Below are 26,972 nucleotides of genomic sequence, written 5' to 3'. Positions count from 1 at the left end.
AGAGAAGCAAATTTTGCTGCACGTCTTAGCTAAGTGGTCTTTGTTGAACAACTCTTTTGGTTCTTTTGATGTGGGATTGGGACCTCTTTGTTTGTGTCAGTGATTGAAGCCGAGGCTCATACTCCTTATGTATAGTTGCTGTTTTTTTTCTGTGTTAATAAAAACTTCTGGTTCATCAAAAAAAAAAGTTTAGTAATAGTTCAAATCATTCTAAATGGGAAGGTCCGGAGATGGAGTTTTAAGGGGGAATTTAATTCATTAAGCAAAGAAACTTCTATCTATGGAAGGGTGAAACTAAATTAAGATGGCTCATCCTTTGGTAACCAAGGTATAAGTGGAGGCATTCTTAGAGATGCCCACGGAAATTGGCTTGGAGGCTATTCTAATGGCAGTTGCATTCAACTAAGCAATATGTTTAAATTTTCTTAGGAAACCTTAGATATGGTAATTGGTAAATAAAGAATTATATCTCAATTATATTCCTTTTGTTAGATATATTATGGCCCAAGTGGTCCACACCAATTGTAGACCTATGTACTTATAAAACAAGCATATTAACCTTAGGTTAGTCTATGATTAACGTAGGATTAGTCATATATTCTTTAGTACATAAACCCAAATTAGGTTCATTGTAACACAAGTGCTTAATATAATATGTAACCATTAAAGGCTTTATCATTGTGGATGTAAGCCATTAGAATGAACCAAGGAAAACTCAGCTAATTATTCAGTTATCACACACAATTACACAACAATTTTCACATGGTATCAAAGCCAAAATATGATTTGGTTTAGCATTCATCAACAAACCCACTTAATCAACAGCAGTGCCGCAGATCAACACCGGCCTCTCCGTATTCCTCATCACACTAGGATTTTGACGGTGGTTGTGGGATCTTCAAACACAGTGGGATCTTACCGAGGCTGTGAAACACAGCCAGAGAAACCCACATCTCTTTCCACCTCCACGCCACATGAGATCTCATCTCCAAGCCAAACTGCAAAGCCACTAAGATCACGCCATCATCGAGATTGGCCAGCTACTGTCAAGGGTGACCATGGTCAAGACCGTAGCAAACCCATATCACGGAAGTAGTACCCTTACGGGCCACTGATTGTCAACCTTAGTTGCGTCACCAACAATTAGGTGTAAACACATATTGATGGGCTCCATGAATTGGTCTACTTGATGGCATACCTTAAGCTAGCACATGACCCATACTTCTTCATGGCTTAATGAGTTCACTGATACAGGGTTCGAAATAGTTCTTTGGTTCCTTCATAAACGGGTGGGTTAACCAAAAAAAAAAAAACAAAAACATATAGTGTTACAGTATGCTCACATATAGCTTCTCCTTTTAGAGACATAATTCTATGCAAGATATTGACACAAGATCCAATCTACCTCAGCAGTTCTGTCATGCTAACCAGATGTCAGCTTCAGCTTTGTCATCAATGCCATGTCAGCGATACAAAATCTTGTCATGTCAGTCGAGTAGCATATGTGCCACACCAAGCTATACATTCAAGATCTTTCAAACTCAAGCTTTCACATTTAGTTTGAGAGAGGATATTAGATATATTATGGCTCAAGTGGCCCAAACCAATTGTAGGCTCATGTACTTATAGAACAAACATATTGACCTTATGAGCCTACAAATGGTTTGGGCCACTTGAGCCATAATATATCTAACACCTTTCATTGTCTATTAAATCACTTTACTTGCATGGTACAAACAAACTACACATTTTTTTTTGGACAGGGTGACAAATGCTGATTCAAACTCATTAAAACGTTCAACCTGTCGATTTAGAATACAGGTTTAATGGACAGAGACTTGTGTGCACATACCCAGTCCTATAATGATGTAGCTTTCAACAATTGTTCTATTGACTTGCCCCAAGAGGCAAGTCCCATGACCTTGTTGTACTATCGAGCATCGAGGTACTTTTGTTTGTCAGGGGACAAGGACTACACAATTCATTCTACACATTCATTGTTACTACATTTTGTTATAGATTCCAAGAATTCAGTCACCCCGGGAATTTATTGGGGACTAATATTGCCTTGACTCTGTTCAGAATAACTTCAAAATCGAACAAAAACAGAAAGAAAGGAGAATTTGTAATATACAAGCAACTGGATCTCCATATGATATGACATACAAGATCCGGAGTTAAAGAATATGAGAATTTTTTTTTTTTTTTTTTTTATTTATCATCAAAAAGAAAAAGAACTAGGATACATAAGAAAGAAAGAAGAAAATAAAGCAAGAACCAATTGTGGTCTATTCTCCAACAGCATCATGTAGCATAGGTACAGTTGCAAGCACTGGTGAAGGTTGTGAATCACCAAACATGCTTGTGCTTGTTGCAATGTTGTATAGGCCAGTATCAGTTCTGTCGGTCTTAACATCACTCATAAAGCTGGTTTTGTCATCGAATTTCCAATCACTCAAGTATCCTGGCCTTGAAGTTATAGTGCTCACTTCAGCATCTCCTGAAAGCATTGCCACCACACGTGACATTGATGGCCTTAGCATTGGTGATGCCTGACTGCACAAAAGACCTACTCCAATCACTCGTTTCACTTCTTCCTCACTATACTCAGATAATTTCGAGTCCACCAGTTCGATATCACGTTCATTTTCGTGTAGGTGCCAAGCCTAAGAAGCAGATAAGTGGCAATCGTTAGTGGAATACTTTTGATGAGAAACTCTTAAGGTCTATTTCACTGGAGTAGCATCAGAGAAATATTCACTTTGATATGTACAAATTATGAAGACATTTATCACATGTTTCAGCACATAATAGAAATATGACTAGGAATGCCACTTAAGGCAGTTTGTTAAAGATAACTCTCGGGGTGCAGTGGCCCTTGGTAACAATATTCAGTAGGATCAAAACGAGGATCATCCTTTAAAGCAAAGAGCTATGACTTGGTGCTCAAGGGAGTGCTGCAGGGTTTGCATCAACCATAGAACTGCAACATTAGACATCAAATAGTATATCAAGTTTGAGATTGATGGAGCCAGTGCATAAGGGGTTATCTCAAGACCCAGAAAGTAATGATAGGGATCAAGGTCCTCTATCTCAAACTTGGTGCCAAGAGGTGCCAAGCGTAGAAATAAAGGAGGCAAGCAGAGATGGTGTATTGCCTCTTAGGACAAGATCATCAACATCTGTGAGAAGTGGCAGTACATAAACATGGAGTGATCAGCTTGACTCATCTGGAAGCCAAACTGAAGGATAAAGTAATTGAACTGTGGAAACCAGGCACGAAGGGCCTATTTGGGGGCATTAGATCACCTTGCAAAGCTGACCAACATGGTGAGGAAGTTTAGGATGGAACAGCCTGGAGGCTAAGTCACGAAGATAGTTTCCGCAAGAAATCCATGCAGAAACACATTCTTAATATCTAGCTTCTGAAGAGACCAATTAGAAGAGAAAATAAAGTTTAGAAAAATCCAAATTGTGGTAGGTTAAACCCCAGGGATAAATGTCTCATCATAATTAGCCAGCAGCGATGGAGAAGGCTGAACCTCGACTCAAAAAAAAAAAAAAAAAAATTGAACGAAAAGAATGGAAGCAGAAGATGGGCTAGGTTACAAGAACTCTAATACCATGTAAGAGTGTGAATTTTCTATGTACTGTATTCATATCAATTGAGACATAAATATACTTTGAAAGTTGTATATGGTAAGTATAATAAATGGGGAACAATATACACCTAAATATTTGTAATACAGTCTTGATCTAGCCTTTATATATGTAACATAACATCAATATAGCGGCTGCTTAACAAAACTACTGCATTCTACTTGACCAAGCTCTCTTTTTTTACTTTAAAAAAAAAAAAAAAAAACTCTCTTTTTTGAGAAAACATGGCAGCTGGATTTTGGAATTACATCAGGATTCACATGTTAATGAGAAAGAAAAATAGTGTAAATGACAAAAGTTGGGGTCATCATGAAATATAAACAATACAAACTAAAGGACAAACAAAATATAGATGTCATATCTTGGAAATCTTAAAGAGCTTTGGATTACCATTGGAACGTATTTGTTTCATACCCTATCATGTGAGTAACAGAAATCATTGTAGTTTATATGGAAAACAAAATAAAGTTGATACTATTTCTTATGGACATAAAGAATCCACTGTTGCTACCTTTGTTTCAAAGGCCCTTCATTGTTTTTTTTTTAACCAAAATAAACTTGGGTGAGACTGAATTAAACGATCATAAGTCTAATGTGAGTGCTAGAGTCGGGATGATTTGGAACTTCTGAATGGGTCAATGTTTACCAATAAAAAAATAAAAAAGAAGACTCTAATAAAGATTACAATAATATTCTTCTCACCCATTCAAGAAGATATAGCTTCTCTTCTTCTACGCTTGAGTCAGCATTAGGCCTGCCACTTACAATCTCTAAAGCCACAACACCAAAGGAAAACACATCAACCTTTTCTGTAAGGTGTCCACGCATTGCATACTCCGGCGCAAGATACCCACTAAAACAATAATTAATCGATGAGGTATTACATATATATCTGAAGCAAAAAGTAGAGTAAAAATCATTGAGTAATCTTACTATGTCCCTGCAACACGGGTGCTTAAATGTGTCTTTTTATCATCGTAAAGTTTGGCTAAACCAAAATCTGAAATTCTGGGGATAAATTCTGAGTTGAGCAAAATATTACTGGCCTTCACATCTCTATGTACAATTCGAAGCCTTGACTCCTCGTGAAGATAAGCTATACCTCTTGCAATTCCCATGCATATATCAAAACGAGTTGGCCAATCGATATTCAAACTTCTTTGTTCTGCCTCATGCAAACCGTTTGTTATAAAATTTGCAATGTTGTACTTAATAGAAAAATAGATAAAAAATTCAACAAAATCTTATGCTCTTACCAAATAATGCTTGATCAAGACTCCCGTTTTCCAGATACTCATAAACAAGAAGTCGTTTATCTCCTTCTGTAGAGCATCCATAAAGCTTCACAAGATTACGGTGTTGTACAGAAGATATAGTAGCAATCTCAGTTACAAATTGGGTGTTTCCTTGCTGAGATGCTACTGAAAGCTGCTTCACAGCAATTACTCTGCCATCAATAAGTGTTCCCTGTAGAGAACAATTTGAAGGCAAACAATAAGCTCTAAATGAACAATTCTATGGTCATGCCGTATTCAATTTGTATCTTTCACTGTAAATAAAATTAGCGGTGTCAGCATTTTGACAGCTTGGATCTTAATGAACCAACGTCATTTTTCTATCAAGTTCTCAAGCTTTTGAACCATGAAATTGAATTACAGATATCAAGTTGAAATGTTCTTAAGACAGTTTTGGTAAGATGATCAGTTTGTGGGTTTCAATCACCTTTTATCTATTAGCATTTAGCACCTGCATAGATCATTATAGACCTTTCAACTGAATTTCAGCCATGGGGGGCATACAAATGGATTTCATTCGTCCTTCAAATGGCTTTTTATAGCAACTAAGAAAATAAAATAACAGATTATTATAATGCAGTGACTTGGAAAAACATAGCCCAACATTTGGCCAAACAAACCAACAGCCTCGTGGCTTAGTGCACTGCCCAGTGGGGATGAATCCTGTGTTCAAATCCCCCCAGCCTCCAACTTATTGTAAGCGAGAGAGAGAGAGAGAGAGGGGAAGGTAATATTGCAAGCTGTGATTGGTTATTGGTAGGCCATTTCAAGATACTTAAGTTTGTGGCAAAGACATAGGCTACTGGGCAGAACAAGTTTATATGAAATCTGTCAAGAAGTAGGATTGTTATATATCTATGTGAATAGTGTGTAGTCCATAATTTCAGTCTTTTTACCTTTTTAAGGTATTCATCAAGATATAACAAGATCTAACCTATTATATTTCCATTCGATGTTAGCTTCATTCTTGAAAACAATAACTAACCTTATACACAGGTCCAAATCCCCCTTCTCCAAGCTTATTAGAAGGACTAAAGTCATCTGTAGCAGTCCTTAGTTCGCTGTAACTGAAAGTGTATGGTCTAGCATCTATCCCAAGGAAATCTACATATTCAACATGAACTCAGGTTATGATCAATTTGCTTATATGGTTCTTAAACATAAATACATCTTGAAACCAGATAACAAACAAGATCAGACTGCTTATTCTTGCAAAAATGTTGCAATACCTCTTAATTATTAACTTGTTTTAATAAGAAATCTGTTTTTGTAAAACACCACCAAAATGTGTTCTGTCTAGAATCTGTTTAGCTGAATATTATAAAATGGGTTGCAAGACCATACTTTTAGGGGTGGAAATCAATTTCTTCTCTAGTTTTTGTATATGTGTGCATACACACACACACACACACAAATACATAGATACACACTTATATATTGTTAGGCACATTCACATACAAAATAGTTCTCACTGGAAATGCTTTTATATCTCATTCTTGTTGAACATAAAACTATAATGAGACACCAATGTTTCCATTTTAGCTTGGACATAAGATGCAGCATCCAAATTCCATCCCCAACATTAAAGAAACTGATTTACACAGGAAACACACTAGTTTTGAATCTTCAGAATACCACACAGTCAAGAAGCCAGACAACTCTCATCGTTATGCAACAGAGTTTCAGTTTACCTTCATCTTCCTTGGTGTGAGCTCCTTTTTTCCTGCAAAAAAAGCACAATACTGCAAAAATGGTAAGAAAGCTTACAAGTGCACCAACAATTATCCCCACAATCAGACCAGTCCTATTCTTCTTTCTGGTTGGAAGGCTGTTACTGACAGTAGGTATGAAATCTGTCAAAAAGGTCAGTATTTAATAAGATGGAACTAGTAAGCTGGAAAATCAGGTACTAGGGCTTCTCAATTTTCACAAGAACTGGATATGCAGCTCTCTTTACCATGCCACACCACATAAGATCTTTGGAAATTAAAAGGTGAAGTGTTCAAAATGACTTATAGCATAAGTTGCCCCCAACTCAGCAGTTTTATTGAGCTCTAATAAAAGAAAATTTCTTTCATTCTCTTTTTCTTGATAAATAATAGTATAGAGAAAAATATGATGCACAACTGAGGAATACCAAGTTTCTTTCATTCTTACAAGTTTGTTGAAGGTTGTTGATGCGAGTATCCGAAAGTGTGCTTTGATGCCATGTTGACCATTGGAGAAAAATACTGTGTTGGGTTAATTTGATTAACCCTAAAACCAGTATTATTATACTCAAATTTTATTATGCACATTACAAATATACTCTCAAAGGGTTTAAATCACAACTTCAAATAATATATAGACTACGTTCCAATATATATATAGGGTTGGGTTCAAGTTATACCTGATTGTGAATTTAAACAAATTTACCATTGGATTACTTTATCTTTATATATTTTCCATGCTTGCAAAATTTCAAGATGATCAAAGATCAACAGTCATGTCATCAATCAATTGTTTAAATTTAAGTTTTTGTTGTTTAGAATAATGAATAAAAGATGAGTTTATACATCAAATGGTAAATAACAACCGATTGGCATGAAAATTGGCATGCATGTTAAGAATATAGAGAAAATGTAATATGATATTGGGATTTTCAAAACATGAATTCAATAACAAGTTATTAAATGGTGTAACATTGTTTAGAATTACACCAGGTGTAACTTGAATACAACCCATATATATATATATATATAAGTGGAAAAGGTATAAAGTTGAAGAACCACTATTTTCATGAGGTAGAATGCTTGCAAAGGAGACATTCTAAGTCCCCTTTTTAATGTGAAAAGCCACCTTTTACAAATGATGATCTTTTAATGAGATAATAGAAATCTATGCTACCAGAGGTCTAGAAACTCAAATGACAATTGTCTTGTGTTAAAGTTGTTTCACAGATTAGGAGGATGCCACAACATCCAACATGCCTTCGCTCTTTGACATTGTAGCATATTGTAGAGGGAACTGGACATCCAGTTCTCTATGCAGAATTGAAGAAAGTTGAATCCCAACATTAGTAATAAAATCTGCCATGGAATATCTTAATATTTCAAATTCTATTACCTGGAGTTACTCTGATAGCTGAAATAGAAGGTCCATAAGTACCTCGAGAAGGTACGCAGCAAGTCCCCTTCCCAGCCCAAAAAAGATGGATTTCAAGATAATTTTCAGATACCTGAGCTGTAAATTCCTTCTGGACAGCTCTAAATGTGACGCCACCTGCCTCCTTTTCTATGTTAAAATCCTTCGAAACACGATTCCCCTAGAAAAAAAATGAAATGCAGAAGTCAGATAATTTTTAAGGAACATAGGGGATGTATTTCGTTGCAGTCGATTGTAATATTTTATCCAGATTATAGACGCATTCCTGATATGGAAATCTTTTACTCATTGGAATTGTTTCTGTTAAGAAAATGAATTGGGAAAATGCTTTTTAGAAATTGCACAGGGCCCTGCCATACTGGACTAAACTTTTAAGAATGCATAAGAACACCATGACAGTTACTGATTTCTAGATTTACTAACATAACCTCAGGAGTTAACTCAATATAAATCACATTCTAAAGTTATCCTAGAAACAATGAATTAGCCAAATCATTATTCCAAGTTAAGGCATTTGATTATCGTCATACTTTAGTACTCATAAATATATATAAAATATTTGATAAAATATAAAAACTTCATACTCAACTAATAGGTAACAAGGAGTTTATGTCCAAAAGATATCAGTTTAAAAGGTGCACTAAATACAGATTTTCTAAAACGAGTCAACTATATAAGAGAGACCTGGATATAAATATCAAAGAGGCGTATCCCGAGAGTGTTCCACTTAAATGAACCTTGGAAAGCTGTCTCTGAAAACTGGAGAATCACAGTGTAATTGCCATTCTCCAACCCCAAGCCATAGTATCTTAATGAAGAAGCAGAATTTCGTGCTGTCTGGAACAGCCTTACATCTGAAGTATTTGTAATGTGAGAAGATGTAGAACTTTCATACTGAGGATTGTTGCTCTCAAGAAAATATCCAACATTGCTAACTGCCCACCTCTTTGTGTCAGTCACATAATATGTAGCTGGACCAAGTGTCTCATTATCCCTATCATAAACAATCCCAGAAGAAGTGATCTGCGGACCACCACACTTGATTGAAAAATTATAATCTGCATTACAATATAATATCACTTATCAATATAAATTCAGAAAAGCTATTTTAATAAACAAAATAGTCAGGACTTGCATGTGTCCTGATTTGCTTGTATGCATGTTACAGATATAGTCAGCACTTGCTTGAGCTTGAATTTTAAATATCCATTGCAATCTAGGAACCTATTTTACAGAGACAGAATCTAAAAATTGGAATGTAGCTGGTCACTTGGTCGTGATGGATTCACTTTTGCTCATAGCAGATATAACTTTTCAATCGTAAAAAATGAAAAATTAAAATTCTCTCATGCTCAAACATTCCACTTAAATTAATAGCCCATAAATCTTGCACGCAAGAGGAACTCTCATATATCTGACTATTATAGAGTTCGATAACATGGGAATTCATTTGCTCCACATGTATATTCAAGAAGAAGTTAACCACTCCACCAGCCAATGCCTCTATCATATAAAAGGGATGTATGGGCCTCAATTTAAGTAATAGAAGTAAACTTATAAAATAATGAGCATGTAGATTGTAGCCACACAACAGTTGATTATCAACAGCATATCTCCTACTTTCAAGATGAAAGTCTGGATGAGACACATTTGAATGGAGATTTGTAATTTAAAAAGACAATATAATGAATTGGAGTCTACAGAAGGGTTGTAGGATGAGATACAGAGAGGTTGATCAAAATTATTGTATCATAACTTTTATTTTTTAAGGGTCTCTCGGGTTTTGCAGTCCCAATAATGTCTAACAGGATGTTATACAGTTTAGGGTCAATTGTAGAAGGTTATTTACTTGCATTTTTTTAGTTTTATGGATCATAAAATCTGAGAAGGGGTAGAGCAAATTCTGTGAAATCACGCCAGAGTTTTCCTTCTATAGAATAAAATGGTTTACCAATTGGTTACATAGCACAAAATACAAAAAAGTAGTTAACAGCTAATCACTTCGATTACATAGCACATTCAATTTAAGTACACTGCATGGCTTTCATCCATCCCAAGCTATACATTAGTCTTGGAACATAGTATAAAATTTTCTTTATGAGCCAAATGCTAAAAGATTTAAATCCCACGATTCCCCCTTCCCCCCCCCCCCCCCCTTTTTTTAATTTTATTTTATTTCTTTTGTCCTCTCCATGTTCCCATTGTAAAACCTTTCCTTTTGTTTTCTTTAATTCTCATGGGGAAAAAAGAAATGACGTAGCCTGTTCCTCACTTTGTTTTTTCTTCATTCTAAAACCAGTGGCAGAACCAGTCCTTTGGGGCGCCATACACCCCCCCCCCCCCCCCCCCCAAACCCAAAAGAAAAAAATCATTTTTTTATAACACCCACACACATATTATCAAAGTTAAAAGTTTACAGTATATTTATGAGTTAAAACTTATTCTAGTATTATAATTTTTTTTTTTTTTTTTTTGCATACACGTATATACTTGTACTAATAATTGTGTATTATATTTTTTGATTTTATCTTGAACAGTTTATCAATGCCAATAGTCTGGCCCCCCCAACCAAAATTTTATGGCTCCTTTATTGTCTAAAATAGAATAGAAATCAACAAACATAAAGTGGAGAATCAATTATTAGCACTAATAGCATTTTAGAACCTTGTATTTTCATCAACACTATATCGTGATTATCGACAAAGTGCTACAATGATGATTTTTACAATAAGTGCTAGACTTGGTCACTGGAAATATCATTAGTTTTTCATGACTATCAATGCCTATGCAAGGATTAGTTCCTGATCATATATACCAAGATAATAAAATAAATCAGGAACAAGTTCGGTTGATAATATTAAGTTTAACTACGTTCTTGAAAATTTATAGTCCTTGAGAAGATTGTTCTCCTTCATTGACCTAACACCTACTCATGTATTCCAATATAAAATTCTTAAGAAAAGGATTAGCCCTCAATTGTGCTTACAGATTCCACTTCCAGACCCTCGATTGCAAGGGAAGTTCCGCTGAAGACAGTTCAAACCTGAAGGCAAACCACTGAAAGCAGAAAAGAATTACACTTAAGAAAAGAAATAAATATTGTTTCACATCAACCACTAGTGAATTAAGTGGCACTTTCTAATTGATGTGCGTGTGACCATTGGGATTAATTTACTCCAGTAACAAGAAATGTACCATGTTAAATATGCAAGCATGCTCTTCACATGGATGTTCCCACAACAAAGAGGGATTGAGTTATCATTTGATAGTCATTGACAGCACAAAATAAATAATTAAGGTATCCTATTGATTCCTTCACTCTCTCTATCTCTCCCTCACTATTTAGTGACTACAAATTTCAGAACATGGGGTCATACTTAGTTGAAGATAAAGGGATAGTGGCTACCATGAAAAGAAAGGGTTTATAGCTAGGCATGATATTTAAAAAAAAAAAAAAAAAAAGACCCCCATCAGATCATTACTATATACCATCACACTGTATATACATAGTGCAATGACTCTACACCCTTCAAATGAAGAAAAAAGGAATACCCATATAAGATTATCTTGATGAATTAGAATTTCCATATCAATGACTTTGTAAAGGACTTGGAAACTATTTTTGTTCATGCCATACGTTCAGCAAAGTGTCTTACATTTCTCTAGGCTTTTGAAGTTCTAACACCAATGTGAGAGTTTTGGGTGTATTTGGGGTTTGGGTTACAAGTGTACTACCATTGTAATCTCCCTCATTTTTAAGTTAAACTTTCTCATCAACAACAACACTGAATAAGGGCAAAAGGCTGAATCACGTAAATCATGTTTCCTTTGTAGTGGTTGTTCTACCTTTTTCTATTTCCATTTCATATAAACCCATTATAATTGTCTGCATTCACAATAAGATCTAATTTTAAGAAAAATACAGACATATAATTATTTATATTTATTACTCATTGTCCCAAAATGAGTGCCTTAGTTTGAGATGAAAATACTTTTTTATGAAAGAGAATTACTACAATGATCTACTAACATGTCAAAAGGTGGCAAAACTTTTAATGAGTGTCTTAGTTGTTTTACTGAATAGGTAGAGATAATATGGAAAGATGATGATTCTTTGACTTTTTGATAGTAGAGATTGTGCCCAAAAGGAAATAAGAGTAGCACTTGTTTAAGACCAAACTAAAAATTTGGTCCTTATACATTTGCCACAGTGTCAATTTGGTCTGTGTACATTTTTAATTGTGCCAATTGCGTCCTTCAACTTTCCAAATCAAGGTCTGTCAACTTTGAAAATCAAGTTAATTTTATCCTTAGAAATTGACTTGATTAAGGATAAAAGTGACTCGATTTTGAAAGTTGAGGAACAAAATCAACACAATTAATAGTTGAGGAAGAAATTGAAGTTACCCCAATTATTGGAGGACCACAAGGGTAGTTTGGCCCTCATTTGGCCACCACATAATTATGTCAAATACAAATTTACATATCAGACATCAACTAATTTTTATTAATTTAAAGTTGGAAAACATTATGGTTCTAACAAATATAAAATGAAAAGAAAAATTATGTTTCAAGGCGTCAATGGCCAGAGTACAAGAAGACAATAATAATGATGGTCAGGTACAACAAGACAAGAACATCGTAACTCAAATGTGATTAACTATTCATTATGGAATGCTCATGCTATACAAATGAAAAATAACATCAAGAGAATCACCTGCTGTTTGAACTTCCGATAGTGAAGTTGTTGACAACTATATTGCTGCATATTGTATCCAATGACAGCTCAATGTAAGTTTCTAATGGTTAAGCATACATGCATTACAAACCATATAGGAAATGAAAGTTTTTACATGATTTAAAAAGAAAAGAAAAAAAAGTAGATCTAGAGGTAGAAGGTCATTAAGTTCAGAAAGTACATTGAATATCAACCTATGTGTAAACTAGAATATTACTAAATATACCTGGAAAACAAAGGAACAAATAATAGAAAACATACAGTTGAAGATTTTCTTCGTTGATCCAAGAAGGAAAGCTCCCAACTAAATTATTGTAGGACAAATCTCTGCAAGCAAATTACGAGAATGATGAGTCCATCTTGCAGTAAAAATTTTTTTTGATAAGTAGTAAGTTTTATTGATATCAAAAAAGGATCACCCTAGTACACAGGTTGTGTACAAGGGGTCAACAACTCAAAGACAAAAATTACAAGAATCAAGGAAATCAAAATAAGAAGGGAATGATTGGTTTTGCATAGCAGCCAACCAACCAATCCAATAAAGTGTTAAAGAAAAATGACTTGAGGTCAAGTATAGATCTCTCAATATCCTCAAAACACCTACTATTTCTCTCCCTCCAAAGACACCACATTAAGCAATGGGGTACAATTAACCAAATAAAACCATTTCAATGATGACCAAACCTGCCTTGCCAACACTCTAAGAGCCCCAAAACGGATTGCAGCATAACCCAGCTTACTCCAAATAAACCCAAAACCATAGCCCACAAATCCATAGCAACTGGACAATAAAGGAAGAGATGGTCAACTAATTCACCATTACACTTGCACATGTAACACCAATCCAATATCCAAACCTTCATTTTTCGTAAATTGTCAATTGTCAAGCATTTCCCTAAAGCAGCAATCCAAACAAAGAAAGCTACTCGAGAAGGAATCTTTTGTTTCCAAATGCTTTTCCAAGGAAAACAGAAGTCAGTAAATTAACATAAACACCATGGTTAGTATAAGATATTAGTTGACCCATCCATCTAATCTTTTGATTATAAGCTAGACAATGCACTAATTCAAATGTAAAATCCTCCATTTCTTCATATTTCCCCAATGAAGCAACGCAAGCTGATGTTACAATCTTCATTGATATCCATATTTTTCACAAGGCAAACAATTCAAATAGACCAATAGAAAAGCTTCAAGATTAAGATGAAGGGTGTGAACCAACAAATTCAAGGAAGAGCAACTCCCAAATAAATTTCAATCCACGTTTCTAAAACTAACTGAGAAACGCCACTTTGGAGGTTAAAGATCTCAGCCGAACTAATTTTCAATTTTACCTTGCAATTTCTATCTTGAAAACAACATCCTTATTCTATTTCAATTTCCCCCTTTAGTTTATTTTTGGGGTGTGTGTGTTTATGTTTTAACAAGGATCACTTACAAAAAATAAATATAAGACAAGAGAGAATATTATTATACACAAATAATTTTGGTAAACATCTACATTTATAAGCTAGGATGCACGGACACTTCATTTGGGTGTCATACCCATGTCGTATCCGTGTCATACCTGTCTTTTAACTGTGTCCAATCTGCCGTATCATGTTATAATTTTTCAAAAATTGCTTGTGTCGTTGTATCATACCTGTATCCATTTCCGTGTCCATGCATCTTAGTCTATAAGTCATCTCTCACGATAAATGTAATCCTTTTCATTCCATATTATTTGTCCATCCTTTTATATATGTATGTCAAAAAATAGATGTCCAATTTCTATAATGAATGTACATATTTTTATAACTCTGCAAAATTTCCCTTAAAACTTAAAAGGTTGTCTCCCTTAAAAAAATTGAAAAACTTTCTAAACTAATTTTGGAAACTTATGATTTTGTTTTTAGACCTGAAGTAAAAAATTGCTTGCTTAAAAATTTCTGTTTATAAAGATAAACAAAAAGAATAGGACAGGGAGTAACTATGACAATTACAATACCCGAAATTTGATAACTAAATTGAAATTGTTAAATAGAGTACTTACAGAATTAAAATGCAATTCATGACTATAAAAGACAAATTAAAAGCTTCTGTGGAATCATGAATAGGAAGATTCTTTAGACTAAGTTATATCATTAGATTATACTGACAATTTCATAAAATTATTTATCCTATGAGCATAGCATGATGGTGGTTAAGAAATTATGATAAGGACATCTCTCTTTCAAGGAAGCAGTGGGGATTCACCTTCCCCCTCGGTTAATACAAAAGAGATCATGGATGCAAAATCCATTTGGGGGCATTCAAGTTAAGAGCTTTCAAATTCCTGGGAGTTCCATTACAAGTTTCCTCGAACAATTGTATGCATTCTGCATAGAGCAGGTTATTATTTCAAACAACAGCAAGCTGATATATGTACAAGTGAAAGATGGAATTTCAAATTTTATTTTTAAACACATACAAACAAACCAAAGATTCAAAAGAATGATGCTAGGTACACATTATCAATTGTACTTACATATTGTGAAGAGTCGAACAATTTGATGCTGGCAGGGTACCATTTAATTTATTGTTTCCAAGAAACCTAAGCATGAGGCAACAATACACACATCATACACTAGACATACATGTCAGGTGCAATATAATATAATTAAAACAGTTAGTACTTTACAGGTGAGAGAGCGAATTCATGCTGAAAAGCGAGTCTGGAATCTGTCCAGTTATGCTGTTGAAGCTCAAATCCCTTAGACAAGGAAAGACAAAGAAACTAAAATCACATGGTTGGCTAAATAACAGAAGATAGAAAGTAACAAATTTTGAAAACCCAAAAAATCTTTAAGGAAATTAAACTCACACTCAGTATACCAGCCCCAAGAAAGGGAAAATCTTAATAATAGAAGAAAAAAAAGAGGGGGGGGTGTTTGTACCTAGTGCACAAAGCTCCCCACTTTTGCGGGGTCCCAAAAAAAAAAAAAAAAAAAAACTAATTTGGATTTACAATGAAGTGATCCCAAAACTCGATTATAGAAAGATACATGCTATACCAAGTTTCTTTCCTAGAAAATCCAAAGCTAGTAACCAAGAAAATATATCATTTCATTTAGATTTACTTTACAGATTCTAGTATAAATAATCCACATAGATGTTCATTTCAGGTTGAGGTTGTTAACCCATTAACCAGTAGACCAATTCCTCATTCAAGTGCTACGAAGACACACATATTCAACTTAACACATTGCTACCCCCTACTTTATCCAAAGAATCATCCATCAACAAGTACAACTTACAGCTGCCATAAGGATTGGTATTCTCCAATGGTAACTGGAATTGAGTCAGAAATGTTGTTATTCCTTAGAATCCTGCAGGACATGTAATTCTGTTAAAGCAAGAAAAATTAAAGGAAATTAAGAAATTATATGCCAGTGTTATGCAAATACACACAAACAAAAAGTCTCTCACTTTCTGATACAACAGTAGCACCATAGAGTTTCCTTGCTCTCCAGCCTAGGGCCCATGGCAAACACCATGGACCTCTGGCTTCCAGCTAAGGCCCCTTTGAAAGAACCTTTTCAGAATACAAGACACCCCACAACATTTAGATACTAAAACATTGGATTGTAAGCTGGAATCTTACAAGATGCTTAGAGACTTCATTTCCTTAATGAATGCCAGTGAAGAGCTACCATTAGATAAATCACCTATTCTCCTACATCATACATGGGATTATTAGCCTCAAAGACCTGCAATATATAAACAAAATTAACTATATAGATGTAAACACTCACAAGTCCGTCAAAGAAGTTAAATTGGAAAATGACGATGGTATAGGGCCTTCAAAAGAGTTTCCTTGAAGCCTCCTACAAAAACATTTAGGAGTAGATGATAGTGAACTGTGGAAATATACACTTGGTGTTGAATATAAACTTGAATACTACATTTTTTATCCTATTTTAACAGTTTTCAACAGACAGTGTACTGAAAGCCTAGTTCGTACTTTAAGTGCGATCAAGAAAAAAAAAATTTCTATTAATATCATCTTACAAGGTTTGAAGATTTGACCAATTCCCTATGAAGCTAGGTATCCGACCAGTGAGCCCAGTGTTTGATCCCAGCCTGCGACAAATAGAAATATTTGCTCAAAAGGAAACATGATAGGATTTTATTTTTATTTTTTGTCAATACATTTAATTTATCTTACATTACATTCAGGTTCTTTAGATTAGCAAATGTTGGCGGGACCTCGCCACTGACTCCAGAACTATCAGCATACCTGTCAAGGTGAAAACTATTATAAAAATAAGAAATAAAAAAATCTGTTGCAATCTGATACTCATTCCTTACATAATTAAAACTGCAATAATCATCAATCATGATTGATGAGTGTAAAAAACAGTAAGGCAGGTGCACACATATGAACCTAAAATGTAGGGTCATATATGTTGGCAGCCCATCAAAATAAATGTAACTAAGGTTTACTGCAATATGCTATTCTGGACAAAGTGAAAAAGAGTGGCCTTCCTCAGTCATAGCCAGCCACCCACAGGAAAAAACCCTAGCCTACTTTTCCCTTCTCTCTAGAGTACTCTGCTTGTTCTAGGGTTCCATCAAACAATTGCCTTGGGATTTCGTATTGTTGTACATACACACTAACAAGCAAAAGGAGGATGTGGAATTTATTGGTTAGGCTTGGAAGACATGGAATGGAGCCAAAGTTCATACTATCTCATTGGGTTTCAGCTAAATAGCACGGTAAGATTCAAAACCCAATTTAGTTTGATGCAATACCATGTGAATATCTATTTCATTGGTATCAGAGCCATAGGGTTCTTTCTTATCACTTAAAAGCCCATAGATGGCTTTAGGAGGTCTTTTACACCATGTTTTTGCAACAGACTTAAACATTAGTTTATGTTTGCCCTTGATGGCATCTCTTCAGCTATTTTTTGGCAGCAACATTTTTCCATTAGACTCTTGACATGACAAGGATTCCAATGGGGCTAGCCTTGCTTGATTTGGATGTGTGTGCAAAAAGATATGACAATTTTTCTATTCAGACAGGGTCTAAAAAATTTTTAGTGAAATTTTTGGAAACAGTATAGAAGTTTTTAGCTAATTTAAGGCATTTTTGAGAAAACTTTAATTTTGATTTAAATGTTTTAAAAATTGTGAGCTCCTGCTCTTTGATATCTCTCATTTTTTATGAATTATTGATTCAGAATATCAAAAGCTCTTGCTCTTTGGTATCTCTTGAAAATCAAATCATACAACCCATTAATCTTTATTTATACCTTTACTAAATTGACATTCCATGCATCTTGTTTTAGTCATAGCCTTACTTAGCCAAAAGCATTAAAACTCTAAAGCACCTATTCAAATTTCTAACTTGACATTAACTCTGCTTTTAGTTTAATCTACTGAAAGTATATCATCAACAAAAAGATATGGACCTTATGTTGATACTTGATGCAAACCTATAGTGTATCATAGGAAACTCACTTGTGATGCCTCCACTTGTTTTCACATTAGTTACAGATTTGTGATACATATCCTTAATCAACTAAATAGTTATATACCGTATACGTTTTTTTTTTTTTTTTTTTTTTATAAAACCCACCTCAAAATACACTTTTTGTGGGTCGATAAATTACCAATTATCCCAAAAACTTAAACTATTAGGAAATAGTAAATTTAATCATTTAACCATAATTCTATTATAAGCCAAGAAAAAACATATCAACAAAACCCCTCATTTAGTCTCTTAGTTTAGTCTCTTGATTGTTTTCTTTTGCGTTCTGTTTTGTGCTTTGCTGTGTTCATTCTCATGAACACATTGTAAGTTTCTTTTTCATTTTTTCATCAATAATAATTCTTATATTACCTATCAAAAAAAAAAAAACATATCAACAAAACCCCTCATTTATAAAAATCTAATTCATACTTATTCAAACACCAATAAATTATTAAGACATTCATAATCTTGTTCATGTAGTCAAACAAAAACTGCTTTTCAGCACCTTGGGAGTTATGGGACCAAAGCTCTCTTCTCTTTTCTTTACTTTTTTTTTTTTTGTTTTTTTTTTCCTCTCTCAAAGAAATGATAATTTTGCGCGACGCACTGTATTTAAAAGTTATTTTAGAATAAATCCAAAGCCTACATCTCCAGGCTACCAAATGCAGTCTATCAAGATACAGAAGTTCGCACTAATAATTGAATAGAAAGTCAACAATGTTTTACAACTTACAATTGTTGTAATTTGGTTAAATTCCCAAGCTCAGATGGCAGAGGACCAGAGAAGTTGTTAAACCCAAATGCCCTACAAAATTGGCAAGTAAATCAATAATATTGTTCGAAGGATTACATTCTCTTAGGTTCAGATTATTAGTTTTCAGTACATGAACCAGGTAGAAGGTGACAAGAACTCACCAAAACCTAGCAATAGCAATTAGAAAACATGGTATGTGTCAAATAGGATTGTTCATACAAATCGTTTACTTTGATATCCAATCATAGTATGGCTCACATGTTTCATTCAAGAGTAATAAATATTGTCAAACTAAGTGACCAAGATTGAAGGATGTCAATGCGGGAATGTGAAATTGCCAATAGTGTTAAAGATTTTCCAAATTATGAAGAAGATAACAACACAACTAAGCAGAACTAGAGAAAAAAAAAATTAAAATAACAAAAAAGGTTCTATCATCTTTGTTATACTGCAAAAACATCAGATTGCCAGTTTAGGCATGTTACAGAGTTATTAATGAAAAAAACTTACAGTGATAATAGATTAGTAAGCTTCCCAAGTTCCTTTGGAAGCTTTCCTGATAATCTGTTAATGCCAAAGTTCCTAGTAAAGAAAAAAAGTTATAAATAACACCAGAAATAGAAATAAATAAGTATGGCTGAAAAAAGATATGTACTTTGAATAGGAACTTTGAAATCAAAATTTAGATGAGCCTACAGGTATTGCAATCCAGTTAAGTTGCCAATGGATGCAGGGATGGGACCAGTTAAGTAATTTAGGCCTAGATCCCTGTAAGAGATGAAGGAAACTCAATTTCCATAAAAGGACATAATGCAAAGGGCAACAAGTATATATATGGGTACACTTTCCAAAAAAAAAATTTAAAAAAAGTAGCAGCAAATATTTCCATAGGTTGATATTGTGCACCATTATACAGTTCAGCTCAAGAACACCAAAATACAAATAAGAAACCATACACATTGGTGAGGAAAGTCAAAGTCCATAGCTCGTCTGGCAGCTCACCATCAACGTCCGATCCAAAAACCTTCCTGTCATGAAAATTATAACACCAAGAATCATGAAACAAAATGTTTTAATGATTCAAATATGCATGATTTTCAAGTAATTCTAAATGAAAGTTTTGAACTTTGGCATTATACTAAATTTTGGTCACAAACAAGAAAGTCATTGATTTTAGGAAACTAATGAATTGAAAAGAAAATGTAGAAAAAGATTATAATTCTAATTTGGACTTTCTTCATTTTCATTTTAAGCTTCTACACATCAAAGACCACCTTGACATTGATGAGGTTGAAAAAATCAAGACTATAATTGACAAGTTAGATAAAATACAATAATTTAACAAAAGAAAAAAAAATTATAAGTATTTAACAAAAGAAATTAAAAAAATAAATAAATAAGAAGAAAGAGTGGTTTGTATGGAGGACCACTGTAGAAAAACCAAAAAAAAAAATGCCCAACATGTGGTACTACATTAACATCAAAAAACAAAGTACTGAACATGAAAGACAAAATTTAAATATGGTCCAGCCAAATCTTACTTTATCCACAGATGAAAATAAATCCACCATAACTATGGAAATTACAAGGACAACAGTGCACAACACCAAATCAAACATGCTAAATTCAAGCTCTTAAATCCTCTTGGTTGATTGAATCCACACCTCCTCATTTCTTAGTCCTTTACAAATCTATTAATATTATGAACACTACAAAGGTCCCTCTCTCATAATTTTAAACCATTGTAACCACACACATTCAGAGTCTGCATGCCAATTATTAGGGAAAAGAAATCCTTCGGAACCAAAATAATCGAAAATGGAGTCAATGGACATAATAAATTGCCAAAGGTACTTTACAAATGTTAACCAAGTCGAAACAAGGACTTAAAAAAATATTTCAAGAAAATTAATACACTCGTATCAGGAAAATCTTAAAATTTGAGTCCAACCCCATAGTACATCTCCAATGATACTAGTGAAGTGCACAAAGGTGTAAAATGTTAATATCACAATAATCCTTGATATATTAAGCAAGCATTGTAAAGAGAAAGATCATAACCAGCAAACCTGAAAGCCTAGAATCTAGTTCGGGAAGAACAAGGCCTAACTGTATAACAAGCTAAAGGACTACCTAAGCTAAATTGTGAATCACTACCAACTCTAAAGACCTCTGAGCATTAGCATAGGTCTGCAAGTTGAATCTGAGTTAGATTTGCTCTTATGGTTTAATCCTGCACCTGGTACAGCCCAAAGAAAGGAGTGGGTATGCACACTGTGTGAAGCGATTATTCTAAAATATAATATCACTGTTAATACTGTAAATAAAAATAAGAAGAGAGCAAAAAGAAAAGGAGGATCTTTTATTTTGTATCTTAGCCAATCCATTCCATATATATAATAGAAAAATTTACAAATATCACAAGGAATATTCTAATGGTGATATCTAGCATGGACACCTCACCAATGATATCTTCTAGAACAGTGAAGAATAGGGGCACTCACCAATGGTATCTTCTAGAAGTGCATAAAATTCTCTCTATATAACAAATACAACCACCAAACATTGACATGCGGAATGGCAAGACATGATAGAAAAATTAGTGTGATGGGAGGTGATAGGGGCAAATTTTTATTTCTATTTCCCAATTAGACAGTATATATATATATATGAGAAAAAATATGATGAGATGCCACCCATAAATATTGATATAGCCTCACCCCTTTCTACGTTTTTTGGGAGATTACTTTTAGATTCAAAATGTTCGAATGGATCTTTTTTTTTTTCACTTATCATCTTTGTATAATAACTCTTAACCTATAAAATGTCCCAAATTATTGCAATAAATACATCAACATAAGTAAAAGTGTGTGTGTGTATTGAAAGTGGGACTAGCTAAAGTAATGTTGGTTTGTTGGTTTCCATAGCTAGCAAGAAAGAGATCAATCCATCAAGGTAAAAGACCAAAACAAGGTCTGTCTTAATGGTTGCATCAATTTGCATCATTGAGAGCACTTTTAAGGCTACTTTTGTACTGACAACTCAGAGTAATATGAAAAGGTGAAAAAGGAGAGCACTATTATTTTCTCTATAATGAGCATATTTACATTAAAAATCCCAGAGACAAGAGTAAGCACGAGAATTGCATTGAGCAAAAACTTACAGTTCAAGGATATGGCAAACGGTGCCATTTTTGTATGAACATTTACATTTGATAAAAGGGTTGTAATCCGTGTCTGTAAAGCTGGTGTTGTCGATTGCAGCACCACTGCATGGCTCCCCGCTTATATTCCATTGACCCGGGATTGGTGATATCTTCCATTCTTGAAAGATTGAGTTTAAAGCTCTCACTGCAGCAATCAAATTTCCAAGCTATGTACATGTTAGTCTGTAACACCCCATGATTTTATTACTAATTTCTTTCTTATACATGAATTAAAAAGGAGGCCCACAATTAAATGGATTTAATTGGTTTGGGCCTAGGAAATTTAAATCTGATAATTATTATGGTATAAGAAGCCCAAGTGAGATGGCATAGGTATATATATATATGGGGCTTGATAAGCTTTAAAAAGGAAAACCCTAGCCTTTTACCTCTTAAGCTACACGTGTATATACTTATAAGGTTTCCTTTTGTTTCAGCTACAACACACTATTGAACTTTTCTTTTCTTCACTGTGGCTGTGAGTGGAGACGGCAGGTATGGTTTTCTCCTACTCTAAATTTAGGAAGTTTGAATATTCAATGACTAGCAATTATTCCCAGGCTTATAGGAAGCATCTATTATTTGCGTACCTGATAGAAAAATAGGTGTTGTTATTGGGAAATTATTGTGTACTACCGGAGTACCATAAAAGCATACTCCATCCTCTCACATGAATTGTGGGTTCCACTAATTAAATTTATGGTGGAACCCACAATTTATGTGAGAGAGAAAAGTACGCATTAATGGTACTCCGGGAGTACCTAATAATTTTTCGTTGCGAGAAATTATACAATTTTCTGGTGGACCACGTCACTTGTCCACCATTCCACTAAAAAACTCCTGCTTGTTCAAAATTGCTGAGTCAGTAATCAGTTTCTGCTTAAAAAAATATTCTATCTCAACAATTTTAAACATGTAGGGGTCTTTTAGTGGAATAAAAATATTCTATCCACTATAAGGACCTTATAATTTCTCCAAATATAGGCAGTGACTAGAATTAGAATAATTGTGAAAATTTTCGAAGCCTGATTGATAAGTTCAGGCATCAAACGGGGCATTTCAATGCTCCCATCTATCAACTTAACAACTGCAACTCCAGCAATGATGGCCACGAATTCAATAGCCAAGCCCACTGACAAAGCTGAAGTGTATATCAAAGAATCTAAACACCTCCATAGGCTTTAATATTGATAGATTAAACTATTTAAGTGTGAAAACTGATTTTAAGTGGGAAATTTGTGTATTGATGAACCTATTTTTGGTGTTGCTAGATTCTAATTCTACTGATTTTTTGTGACTCAAGGGTGGTTGATTTCATTTTTGCAACTAAGAGATAAGTGGTGTTTATTAATTTTTGGGGTTTTTCGAAAAACAATTTTGATTATGAAACTCTTCTTATATCAAAGAAATATGTTGATATCCTATAAATATATTAATATCCTATAAATGTTTGATGTGCACATTGTATGGAAACGTTGACTATTTGTTATATGAAAGACTTGTGGGACAACCTAAACTTATTTAAATTTGTATGTGTGGAGAAATCTTTGTATTTTGAGTATTATGACTTGATCATTTGTTGTGGGCATCTTGAATTTATTTTGAATCCTATGGCAAGTCGTGATTAAAAGTTCAGTGTTGTATTTAGTCCTTAGCAAGAGACAATTATACTGTAACTAGTCCTTAGCAAGGGACAGTCCCAGAAAAGGGGACAGCACATTTGGTAGCTCCTTAACAAGGGAGTATACCATTAAGGATTCAAAAAGGGAGCTCCTTAGCAAAGGAATGCATCTTTTAGGTTCCAAAGGAACCACCTTTAAGAAAAGGGATGAAAATGGAGTTTTAGTTCTAAAAAGGGACAGCACAACCCTGTCAACGGGGCGTATACATGACCACATAAAAAGCCTAGAAAATTGTATTGGTACATTATGATGGCTCACAATATAATGATATTTTTATATGAAATATTTGATGTTAAAATACGGATAGTTTTGCAACTTATAGCTTTGTTGTATGGAATATTTATTTAAAAAGGTTTGTTCCCACACTCCAATGTTAGTAAATTTCATTTATTAAGTTATCTCACCCCCTTTTATTCCCCTTTACAGATACATTAGAAGGATCATTAGAGATTCTTGAAAGATAATAGTTACAAATTATATTGTGAAACTGAGGGTTTCATTATTATTTTTATGGTATTGATTATTGTACTGGAGAATTATTTTGAAGATATTTTATCTTTGGTGGAATTAGAGCTCTGACATATGTGATGAGATTTTAGGTTGTTAGTTGCACTTATTTAATATTTTTATGGATTATTTTGATTGAATAGACTTTTATTATTTATGATTTTGGGGCATTACATAGTCAACCTGAGAAACAGCATAGAGCTACACTCTCTGTGATGAAGCCATCTTTTCAATCTTTAATGGTTAATCAATGCTTTAATTTACTCCGCAAAGACTAGAAATATCTTTTCAGTCTCTAATGGTTAATCAATGCTTTAATTTACTCCGCAAAGGCTAGAAAAGATAAAATAATAACATAGAGTCATTATTAAGCTTACAGGATGTATTGTAAATGAAGGATATATAGTTTTGTTAGTTTTAAATCAATCCTCAAAAACAAATAAAATCAACATTGAACTAGATAGGGTCTTTATTCAGTTTCACTAGACTCGAATGTAAACCACTTTGGGTGTTTAAAAATATTAAGAATTTAGTTCAATTTGAGTAATTTATAATGCAACAAATCAAGAACTAGTTCCTCCTTTTATAAAAGAAAACAAAGCAGTTTAGAAACTTTAGTTACACCATTCAAAACTTGGTTTTACGATTTGTTGAGAATCACCAAAAAGTCAAAGTATAATTTAATTATCTGGCACATTGTATTTTGAATCAAGTTTCCCAAAAAACCGCATGGTTAAATAGTTGGCTAAGGCACTAATGTGGGAATAGAAATTTCAGATTCAATTCTCCAAGACTGCCAAAATGTGTTATGCTTTATTCTAAATAAGGTATTGTTTATTGTAAATTAGTGTAATATTTGCAACCGAAATGGTGTTTATGTTGGTCACCTGCTTATGAATAGTCCATTTGTGATAGAGTGATATAATTTTGTATTGTGGTTTTGGTAAATAAACTGGTGTGATGCCTAAAAGAGTGAGAGGAGTGTTTCAATTTTCGCAACGAATGTCCAACTCTTTCAGAAATAAGGTATATGGAATATAGTTCCATTGTGTTTAATGTGGCAAATTAGGAGAAAGAGGAATTGAATAAGACTTTCAACGGACAATAGTTGAATACTGAGAGATAGAGATCATAGATTCATTTTACTCTTGATATTGTAAGTGAACTTATGACCATATAGAAGGTATATACCATTTGTACTCATTTGCAAAATTCCTAATCCAATAAGTCTAACAACACCGAAAACTTCACTCCCTGCCCTGGGTTTTTGAGTTGTGGTGGGCTAGTCAATGAAGTGGCAATGCTATGGGACAGAGGATGTGAAAACTGAAAATTGAAAAAAAAAAAAAAAAAAAAAAATTCCAGTCCACCTAGATCCAACCATTTTTACACCCAATTTACAACTGGCTAACTTGTGCGTAAGTGGCTGAAGAAAAATGGTGGGTCCATAAAATTTGTACCGGGCAAAACAAGTCAACAACTTGGGTGCACTCTAGATTTGTTCTCTTTTTTTTTTCTTTTTTCTTTTTTCCCTATCTATGTTTTTTCTTGATTTTTCTACCAGTACCCTTTCCTCAATAATGTTCGATAACTTGCTAATGTTTCTACTGCAATTATTATTGATATGTGCTTATCTTAAAGATGATAGTATGACCTTTCTATGCACAACATAATCCAATACAGTCTAACAAAGCCAGAAAACAACATTTAGAGAGAGAGAGAGAGAGAGAGAGAGAGAGAGAGAGGAAATGGGTGCACCTTCATTAGGATCTGCAGCAGCTTTTGTTTGATTCTGGGCATGAGCAACATTAACAAGGCTAGTGATGATTAAGAGAGCATAAGAAGGTAAAGGCAAACATGGATGAGGGTGGTCCTGACATGAATTCCAAATTGAAGTTGGAAGTTCAATAAACCCAACTCAAACTACACACATGAAGAAGTACGAAGCTACTGGACACGGTGAGAGTAAAAAAACAAAAATGAAGCGCTCAGTGAAGTCCAACTCAAACTACAATGATGTATGAACAGGATGTGGATCCACGTGACAATTGACATGTCAAAGTCAAGCGCGGCGCTGGCACCTATACATTTCGTATGGTGAGACAATTGACTGCTTTCCAGAAAAGTTGTCTAATTTTTTTTTTTTGGTTAAAAAAAAAAAAGTTTAGGTGATGGGAGGAGAGGTTACTCCATAGGGCTTATATATGTTATTTTTTTTTTTTTAATACAAAATAGAATTTTTATTTTAATCTAATTTAAGTGTATGTGTGTGTGAAGTTTTTTTTGAAGATTTGAACTCTAATATTTTCCCTTCACATCCTACAAACACTTATACTTATAGAGTAATTACCGCATCAAGGGTATGTGATAGTCTCCTTAAGACTTATATTAAATTTATAAATCACATATCAAGGTGGACTGTTGGCAACCTAATTATTAATTATGATAATAAATGCTATCGCGACAAACATGTATTTATGAGAGATGAAT

At 33.9% G+C, this 26,972-nt stretch overlaps 1 protein-coding gene across 1 annotated transcript; it reads right to left on the bottom strand.

Moving 5' to 3' along the window:
* Nucleotides 1-2,108: 2,108 nt before the first annotated feature.
* LOC126720674 (probable LRR receptor-like serine/threonine-protein kinase At1g56130) lies at nt 2,109-26,400 on the bottom strand (the record flags this gene model as incomplete). The annotated part of the gene is made up of 24 exons (XM_050423421.1): nt 2,109-2,666; nt 4,363-4,513; nt 4,594-4,825; nt 4,917-5,127; nt 5,941-6,059; nt 6,647-6,808; nt 8,061-8,259; nt 8,784-9,157; nt 11,086-11,156; nt 12,817-12,861; nt 13,099-13,164; nt 15,344-15,409; nt 15,497-15,568; nt 16,113-16,184; nt 16,460-16,531; nt 16,611-16,682; nt 16,867-16,938; nt 17,024-17,095; nt 19,068-19,139; nt 19,599-19,670; nt 19,785-19,856; nt 20,045-20,116; nt 22,252-22,438; nt 26,241-26,400. Coding segments are annotated over 24 exons (3,141 nt in total), but the record flags the coding sequence as incomplete, so codon positions are not given.
* Nucleotides 26,401-26,972: the final 572 nt, after the last annotated feature.

Source organism: Quercus robur, chromosome 4 (genome assembly GCF_932294415.1).
Source record: "Quercus robur chromosome 4, dhQueRobu3.1, whole genome shotgun sequence".
Classification (NCBI taxonomy): Eukaryota; Viridiplantae; Streptophyta; class Magnoliopsida; order Fagales; family Fagaceae; genus Quercus; species Quercus robur.
The sequence above is the reverse complement of the archived record's forward strand: the minus strand, read 5'-3'. Positions and strand labels throughout refer to the sequence as shown.